Genomic DNA, 10157 nt, shown 5'->3' with positions numbered 1-10157 from the left:
AAATAAAAAATTAAAAAAAACTACCTTAATTTAAAGAAATAATCTTTCTGCTTCGAATAAATTTCAAACTCAGCAAAGCATATTTTACTAAAAATTATTTCACCTATATCCCTGAATAATAGAAAATCATGATATTTTAGAAATCAAAAGAATACGAACAAAGTTAATCCAATAATCAAATAATAACTTTTGGAAACAAAATAAGCCAAATTTAACATGATTAAATAAAACAATAAAGTGATTAAGCCATATATAAAAAATAGTAATAATAAAGAATATATTTTACAACAGTGTATATATTTGTGAGTTAATTGTTACAGATAAACAAATTTAAAAATATCAAAAAAAAATGAAAAATTGCTTTCATTTTTTAAAAGTAATTACATAACATTAAGTAATTTAATTTAAGATATTTTAAATCCAAAAAAATAATTCCAAACATAAAAGTAAAGATTTGAGTGTTTAATAACAATTATAAAATTGATATTTTGCCCTTTAAACAACACTTCATGCCAAAAAGATATTCTAGATTTGATCCATGGCAATTTCATTTTGTTGGTTGTTTAATCCAGGAATAGAACTCACTGAGTAGGAACTCTTAACCTTAAAAAGTTTTAAATATTTTAAAACAATAAGTATTTTTAACAAAGAAAAAATACAAAAACAAACAAATGATTTTGGTTACAAACAAAGATAAAATTATTTTCTATAAAAAAGTGTGAAAGCTTAAACAAAAACTAACTTTTTTATATTTTAGATACATCCAGAAACCAACTACTATGCTCATAACAGTAATTAAAGCAAGAGCGATTAAAACCGGATTAACCCAAGATTCCCTTCTGGTAACACTCAATATACCTAAAAACAATTAAAAAAGTAATTCGAATGTGGTAAATTAATTAAACAAACAAAATAATTGTTTTTTGTTGTAAAGCTATTTTAAGTTGGTATTTGAAACTGAAAAAACTGGCATGATTATTGAAAATATAAAATAACAAAAATTAATTAATACTTACATGTCAGATCAGCTCCAGTTTTATGAAATCCTTGCAAACATGTACAAATAAAACTTCCTGAATTATTTGTACAATAAGCATTTACACCACAATTATCTGCCATTGAAGTACATTTATCTATATCAGTGCAGTTTACTCCATCGCCAGTGTATCCAGCATTACAAGCACAAGCAAAAGATCCATTTGTGTTTGTACAAGAAGCATTATCATCACAATTATCTGTCATTAACATACATTCCTTTATGTCTGTGCAGTTTACTCCATCGCCAGTGTATCCAGTATTACAAGCACAAGTAAAAGATCCATTTGTGTTTGTACAAGTAGCATTACCATCACTACAATTGTCTGTCATTAAAGTACATTCATTTATATCAATGCAGTTTACTCCATTGCCAGTGTATCCAGCAATACAAGCACAAGTAAAAAATCCAATTGTGTTTGTACAAATAGCATTATTATCACAATTGTCTGTCATTTTAGTACATTCATCTATGTCTGTGCAGTTTACTTTATCACCAGTGTATCCAGCATTACAAGCACAAGTAAATGATCCAATTGTGTTGGTACAAATACTATTGTCACCACAATTGTCTGTCATTTTAGTACATTCATTTATATCAGTGCAGTTTACTCCATCACCAGTGTATCCAGCATTACAAGCACAAGTAAAAGATCCATTTGTGTTGGTACAAGTAGCATTAGCACCACAATTGTCTGTCATTAAAGTACATTCATTTATGTCAGTGCAGTTTACTCCATCGCCAGTGTATCCAGTATTACAAGCACAAGTAAAAGATCCATTTATGTTTGTACAAATAGCATTGTCATCACAATTGTCTGTCATTTTAGTACATTCGTTTATATCTGTGCAGTTTACTTCATTGCCAGTGTATCCAGTATTACAAGCACAAGTAAAAGATCCATTTATGTTTGTACAAATAGCATTATCATCACAATTGTCTGTCAGTAAAGCACATTCATCTAAGTCTGTGCAGTTTACTCCATTGCCAGTGTATCCAGTATTACAAGCACAAGTAAAATATCCATTTATGTTTGTGCAAATAGCATTGTCATCACAATTGTCTGTCATTTTAGTACATTCGTTTATATCTGTGCAGTTTATTCCATCAGCAGTGTATCCAGCATTACAAGCACAAATAAATGACCCAATTGTGTTTGTGCAATTTGCATTATCATCACAATTGTCTGTCAATAATGTACATTCATTTATATCAGTGCAGCTTACTCCATCACCAGTGTATCCAGCATTACAAGCACAAGTAAATGATCCATTTGTGTTGGTACAATTTGCATTATCATCACAATTGTCTGTCTTTTTAGTACATTCGTTTATATCTGTGCAGTTTACTCCATCGCCAGTGTATCCAGCATTACAAGCACAAGTAAAAGATCCATTTGTGTTGGTACAATTTGCATTATAATCACAATTGTCTGTCAATAATGTACATTCATTTATATCAGTGCAGTTTACTCCATCACCAGTGTATCCAGCATTACAAGCACAAGTAAAAGATCCATTTGTGTTTGTACAATTTGCATTTTCATCACAATTGTCTGTCATTTTAGTACATTCATTTATATCAGTGCAGCTTACTCCATCACCAGTGTATCCAGCATTACAAGCACAAGTAAAAGATCCATTTGTGTTTGTACAATTTGCATTTTCATCACAATTGTCTGTCATTTTAGCACATTCATTTATATCAGTGCAGCTTACTCCATCACCAGTGTATCCAGCATTACAAGCACAAGTAAAAGATCCATTTGTGTTGGTACAATTTGCATTATAATCACAATTGTCTGTCAATAATGTACATTCATTTATATCTGTGCAGTTTACTCCATTGCCAGTGTATCCAGTATTGCAAGCACAAGTAAAAGATCCATTTGTGTTGGTACAATTTGCATTATAATCACAATTGTCTGTCTTTTTAGTACATTCATTTATATCTGTGCAGTTTACTTCATTGCCAGTGTATTCAGTATTACAAGCACAAGCAAAAGATCCATTTATGTTTGTACAAATAGCATTGTCATCACAATTGTCTGTCATTTTAGTACATTCGTTTATATCTGTGCAGTTTACTTCATTGCCAGTGTATCCAGTATTACAAGCACAAGTAAAAGATCCATTTATGTTTGTACAAATAGCATTATCATCACAATTGTCTGTCAGTAAAGCACATTCATCTAAGTCTGTGCAGTTTACTCCATTGCCAGTGTATCCAGTATTACAAGCACAAGTAAAATATCCATTTATGTTTGTGCAAATAGCATTGTCATCACAATTGTCTGTCATTTTAGTACATTCGTTTATATCTGTGCAGTTTATTCCATCAGCAGTGTATCCAGCATTACAAGCACAAATAAATGACCCAATTGCGTTTGTGCAATTTGCATTATCATCACAATTGTCTGTCAATAATGTACATTCATTTATATCAGTGCAGCTTACTCCATCACCAGTGTATCCAGCATTACAAGCACAAGTAAAAGATCCATTTGTGTTGGTACAATTTGCATTATCATCACAATTGTCTGTCTTTTTAGTACATTCGTTTATATCTGTGCAGTTTACTCCATCGCCAGTGTATCCAGCATTACAAGCACAAGTAAAAGATCCATTTGTGTTGGTACAATTTGCATTATAATCACAATTGTCTGTCAATAATGTACATTCATTTATATCAGTGCAGTTTACTCCATCACCAGTGTATCCAGCATTACAAGCACAAGTAAAAGATCCATTTGTGTTTGTACAATTTGCATTTTCATCACAATTGTCTGTCATTTTAGTACATTCATTTATATCAGTGCAGCTTACTCCATCACCAGTGTATACAGCATTACAAGCACAAGTAAAAGATCCATTTGTGTTTGTACAATTTGCATTTTCATCACAATTGTCTGTCATTTTAGTACATTCATTTATATCAGTGCAGCTTACTCCATCACCAGTGTATCCAGCATTACAAGCACAAGTAAAAGATCCATTTGTGTTGGTACAAATTGCATTATAATCACAATTGTCTGTCAATAATGTACATTCATTTATATCTGTGCAGTTTACTCCATTGCCAGTGTATCCAGTATTGCAAGCACAAGTAAAAGATCCATTTGTGTTGGTACAATTTGCATTATAATCACAATTGTCTGTCTTTTTAGTACATTCATTTATATCAGTGCAGCTTACTCCATCACCAGTGTATCCAGCATTACAAGCACAAGTAAAATATCCATTTGTGTTGGTACAATTTGCATTATCATCACAATTGTCTGTCAATAATGTACATTCATTTATATCAGTGCAGCTTACTCCATCACCAGTGTATCCAGCATTACAAGCACAAGTAAAAGATCCATTTGTGTTGGTACAATTTGCATTATAATCACAATTGTCTGTCAATAATGTACATTCATTTATATCTGTGCAGTTTACTCCATCACCAGTGTATCCAGTATTACAAGCACAAGTAAAGGATCCATTTGTGTTGGTACAATTTGCATTATAATCACAATTGTCTGTCAATAATGTACATTCATTTATATCTGTGCAGTTTACTCCATCGCCAGTGTATCCAGTATTACAAGCACATGTAAAAGATCCAATTGTGTTTGTACAATTTGCATTATCATCACAATTGTCTGTCTTTTTAGTACATTCATTTATATCAGTGCAGCTTACTCCATCACCAGTGTATCCAGCATTACAAGCACAAGTGAAAGATCTATTTGTGTTAGTACAAATAGCATTATCATCACAATTGTCTGTCCTTTTAGTACATTCGTTTATATCTGTGCAGTTTACTCCATCACCAGTGTATCCAGTATTACAAGCACAAGTAAAAGATCCATTTGTGTTTGTACAAATAGCATTGTCATGACAATTGTCTGTCATTTTAGTACATTCGTTTATATCTGTGCAGTTTACTCCATCACCAGTGTATCCAGTATTACAAGCACAAGTAAAAGATCCATTTGTGTTTGTACAAATAGCATTGTCATGACAATTGTCTGTCATTTTAGTACATTCGTTTATATCTGTGCAGTTTACTCCATCGCCAGTGTATCCAGTATTACAAGCACAAGTAAAAGATCCATTTGTGTTGGTACAATTTGCATTATCATCACAATTGTCTGTCTTTTTAGTACATTCATTTATATCAGTGCAGCTTACTCCATCACCAGTGTATCCAGCATTACAAGCACAAGTAAAAGATCCATTTGTGTTGGTACAATTTGCATTATAATCACAATTGTCTGTCAATAATGTACATTCATTTATATCTGTGCAGTTTACTCCATCGCCAGTGTATCCAGTATTACAAGCACAAGTAAAGGATCCATTTGTGTTGGTACAATTTGCATTATAATCACAATTGTCTGTCAATAATGTACATTCATTTATATCAGTGCAGCTTACTTCATCACCAGTGTATCCAGTATTACAAGCACAAGTAAAAGATCCATTTGTGTTGGTACAATTTGCATTATAATCACAATTGTCTGTCAATAATGTACATTCATTTATATCTGTGCAGTTTACTCCATCACCAGTGTATCCAGTATTACAAGCACAAGTAAAAGATCCATTTGTGTTGGTACAATTTGCATTATAATCACAATTGTCTGTCAATAATGTACATTCATTTATATCAGTGCAGCTTACTCCATCGCCAGTGTATCCAGTATTACAAGCACAAGTAAAAGATCCATTTGTGTTTGTACAATTTGCATTATCGTCACAATTGTCTGTCATTAAAGTACATTCGACTATATCTGTGCAGTCTACCCCATCGCCAGTGTATCCAGTATTACAAGCACAAGTAAAAGATCCATTTGTGTTTGTACAATTTGAATTAAAATCACAATTGTCTGTCATTAAAGTACATTCGTCTATATCTGTGCAGTCTACCCCATCGCCAGTGTATCCAGTATTACAAGCACAAGTAAAAGATCCATTTGTGTTTGTACAATTTGCATCATCATCACAATCGTCTGTCATTAAAGTACATTCGTCTATATCTGTGCAGTCTACCCCATCGCCAGTGTATCCAGTATTACAAGCACAAGTAAAAGATCCATTTGAGTTTGTACAATTTGCATCATCATCACAATTGTCTGTCATTAAAGTACATTCGTCTATATCTGTGCAGTTTACCCCATCGCCAGTGTATCCAGTATTACAAGCACAAGTAAAAGATCCATTTGTGTTTGTACAATTTGCATCATCATCACAATTGTCTGTCATTAAAGTACATTCGTCTACATCTGTGCAGTTTACCCCATCGCCAGTGTATCCAGTATTACAAGCACAAGTAAAAGATCCATTTGTGTTTGTACAATTTGCATTAAAATCACAATTGTCAGTACTTCTATTACATTCATCTATGTCAGTACATATCATGTCAATGAAAACGAATCCATTATTGCATTCACCTGTTTGTGTGCACAAAATTTTTTTAATTTTTTTAACCTGCATATTATATTATTTTACATGTTTATGTGTATTAGTAATTTTAAAGTTGTAACTTGAACCGAAAACAGGTTTTTAATTACCTTTTCTAGACCAATATAAATGGTCTATACATATAGAAAATTGTTATCACAATATAGCTTAAAACCTTTAGCAACTTATGTTAACCTGTTAAGAAAGTAAAATTTGCCAAAGCAGAAGTTTGCAACAAGCCAGTCCCTGATCTTGTAGTTACTTGAACTGAAATTGTTTGACTTGAATTATAAAGAAGATTATTCAAGTTCACCTAAATGTTTATATGACAAATATTTATTAGTTTTAGAAAAAGTAGCCCCTTTTCTCTCATATAACTTACAATTTTATTTTTTAATATTAAAACTGCCCAATCCATTTTAGGTGTTAAAAAATATAAATTAAAATACATGTAAATAAATAGGAACCTGGTAATCGACTGAGCTATCAAGATTTTGTTCAGTAAGTTGAGCAACTTGTAAACCATCTCGCATAAATGTGTAATCTACTGCTCTGTCTATACTTGGTTGAAAATTTAAGGTTCCACTTGTACCAGTACCAGATGGAGTATAAGTAAAGCTAGTTGTATTTACTGGACCGGGATCTAATTTTAAGTTTATTGTTAGAAAATTAAAAAAGATTAATATTGTTATACAAAAGTTTGTTAATTATTTGGCAACCTTAGTTTTGAATTATTTATTATTTAGAGATTGGATTATTTAAAAATAAACTTATTAAAGTATTGAGAAATTAAAATATTTACCTGTTGTATAGATCACAGTGTACCTTTTAAAACCTTGAACAGTATTTATGTTTAAAGCGGCGTAAAAACGATCATAGTTAAGACCATCATTTGCATTTGTACAAAATACGAGATAACTTTGTTTAATGCCATAAATTGTGTTTGGAGAAAGACTAAACATCACAACATCTGGACTAGGTTCAGTTGCAACTAATTCTAAATTTACAATTTAGTTGATTTTAAAATTTTTTAAAATAAAACAAAATATATCTATGTAGTAGGTTTTCACAAAATATACATTTAAAATAATAACATCAAGACACTAACCAGTCTGCTGAAAACTTATACGATTTGCAGCAAGTGCATTGTCTCCAACTGCACGAAAAATATAACTTAAACCCATTGAGGTTTTATCATATAGTGTCCAAGTTCTCATATCCATAGGTGAACAGGGAAACCCACCACTGTAAGCAATTCTATCACTTCTTTCAGTAAAAATATAGTCCCCCAAAAAGTCAACTAAAAAAGTAAAATTAAAAGTGTTAATTCAATAAATTAACAAACTGAAATAATAGTTTACATTTTTATCTAAACAGAAAAACAATTTGACATATATACTTGTATTTTCAATTTCACTTTTTCCGAAACCATTTCCAAGACTTATATTTAAACCATCAATAGACGGAGGAATTTCTCTGTCGGTAACCAAAATTTCAAAGTCAATCATTGAACTTTCTCTAATTAACCTTAACACAGTCACATTTGTAATAGTCATATTTAGATTTGTATAAATTTCAGTTAATTGAGCCGAAATGTCATTCCGTAATGTGTTGTTGTCGTTATCTTCTCTGGTAAATGTTAAAGAATCAGAGGAAACCCTTCCAAAAACTGAGATTTGATCTAAAAATTTAAAACATAAATTTCTAAACAAACCATAACTTTTTTAAGTTTGTTTAACCACACAGTACTACACATATGTAATTTTTAATAGTAAAAATAACAAAAATAAAGGCTGACCAGTTGTAATTAAAGTAGATGCCCCAAATGGACTTTGAACTTCAGTAAAATTTAAATTTTCATTTAGCTCACGCACCCGAATTCGAACATTATAAGGTGTATTAGGCAATAACCCAAGTAAGCTAAAACGGTACAAAAAACATAAGTATAAAAACTTAATGTTGTCAAAGTTTTAACCAAGATTTAAAATACAATCTAGTTTATTATTATTAAAATAAAGAAGGAACTTCTGTAAATAAAAAATCTGAAAAATATACATATATACATTAAACCCCCCCAAAAAAAACTTAAAATTCTTACATAGCAACATTGAAGGTGTTAGCTGGGACATCTTCAGGAACATTAACAAGATTACTTTGTCCATTGATAGTGTTGTTAAGCTCAACAATCCACTTGGTGGCACCAGAAAGCTCCTCCATAAAGACAGTAATAAATTCTGGAGTTGTAATATATTGTAAAACTGCAGGACCAAAAGGAGCTAAAATTGTAAAAAAAAAATATTTCATTTGGATACCATAAAGTCATTTCATAGATTATATTACAAATCAATAAACCATTTGAAGCAAATTTTTTATCCTTCCTTTTTGAAATACTAAATAACCTTTTTTTAAAACAAAGCTTTAATTTAGGTTCACATTAGCTATTAAAAATTTATCTAAGGTATGTAATTATATGAAATTTTAAATATTTAAAAAAAATCTAAAAATATATAAATACTTTCATAAAGCTAAACTACATGGGCCTATAAAAAGAATGTTAAAAATAGCAAAACTAAACACATAATTTTAACCACATATATACCTGTTCTAATAAGTGTAGGATCACTGTAAACTCCAGCATTGTTGTCTGATCCAATTCCACGAATTTGTACATTGTAGTTGATGTTACTTCTTAAACCATTAATCTAATATATAAAACAAGAATATTTGTTCAAATGTTATATAAATAATATAAATTTAAAGAATTACCTGCAGTTTAAAAATAGTTATCTCAATAAACATAAAAACTTAAAATCAAAATATAATACTACAACATAAATATACACGCAATTATTACTTAATTTAATTTTCACTAGACGTTGTTAAGTAGTAGAACCCATATTTTAAATTTAGATAAAACTTGATTGTAAAATAATTAATAAAACTAACAACAGTTACATACTTTTTGACCAGTTGTAGTAATGTTTACAGTTGTGAAATCGGTTATGTTGTATAAGGCAGTATATCTAACTTGATAGGAAACTGCAACCGATGATGGGTCAAAACTTACAACAAAACTGTTAAAAGTAATGTCCAATACAACAAAGTTGTCAGGATTTACAGCTGGCCAATCAAAAAAATAACATAATTTGTAAGTAAATGTTTTCTATGCACGCGGTACTAGCGATAAATATTAATTAAACAACCAAAAAAAGTTGATAAACTAGAATTAAAAATTAGCATTATTTTTATGTGATATTGGGTTTACTACTTGATCTAAAAAGTTAAAAACATTTCGTAAATTGTTTTTAAAAATTTTAAACATGTGCAAAATAATCCCCTAATACGATAAAAATGACGTAATGTTTACTTCCCCTAAATATTATTTGTCCCCAACAACGTCAACTTACCTGACACGCCGTTACTTTCTTGTAATAACCACAACAACAACAACAATAATTTTCTAACAGCATTATTGCTAAAAATCATATTGATTTCCTAGTAAAATCTAATCACTAACTTATTAATGAAAACCATAGACAAATGATTTAATAATTAAACATATTAAGCTAAGCAATATAATATTCAAATACACCTACACAAACTAATTCTTCATCAAGAAAAGTAAACCTACACACTTCATAAAAAAACTGTGCCTTTAAACCTACATAAAA

At 30.4% G+C, this 10157-nt stretch overlaps 1 protein-coding gene across 1 annotated transcript; it reads right to left on the bottom strand.

The window, feature by feature from the left end:
• Positions 1-465: 465 nt before the first annotated feature.
• LOC145749787 (uncharacterized) lies at positions 466-9972 on the bottom strand. Its single transcript, XM_082565649.1, has 13 exons — positions 9894-9972; positions 9446-9606; positions 9086-9188; positions 8585-8762; positions 8285-8406; positions 7886-8167; positions 7595-7786; positions 7289-7483; positions 6954-7129; positions 6682-6799; positions 1017-6476; positions 743-858; positions 466-603 (listed from the first exon to the last, which is right to left on the bottom strand). Exons 1-13 carry the CDS (start codon positions 9970-9972, stop codon positions 526-528), a joined length of 7260 nt encoding a protein of 2419 aa, XP_082421775.1. The 3' UTR covers positions 466-525.
• Between the last annotated feature and the right edge of the window lie 185 nt (positions 9973-10157).

This window comes from Corella eumyota, chromosome 4 (assembly GCF_963082875.1).
Source record: "Corella eumyota chromosome 4, kaCorEumy4.1, whole genome shotgun sequence".
In the NCBI taxonomy this organism is placed as follows: Eukaryota; Metazoa; Chordata; class Ascidiacea; order Phlebobranchia; family Corellidae; genus Corella; species Corella eumyota.
Note: the sequence above shows the minus strand (reverse complement) of the source record. Positions and strands in the feature narration are given on the sequence as shown.

Coding starts and splice junctions, on each gene's coding strand:
- LOC145749787 (XM_082565649.1), bottom strand. CDS start 9,972: ATGATTTTTAGCAATAATGCTGTTAGAAAATTATTGTTGTTGTTGTTG. Junction 9,189..9,445: donor TTACTACAACTGGTCAAAAA/GTATGTAACTGT, acceptor TTTATATATTAG/ATTAATGGTTTAAGAAGTAA. Junction 7,484..7,594: donor TATAAGTTTTCAGCAGACTG/GTTAGTGTCTTG, acceptor TTGTAAATTTAG/AATTAGTTGCAACTGAACCT.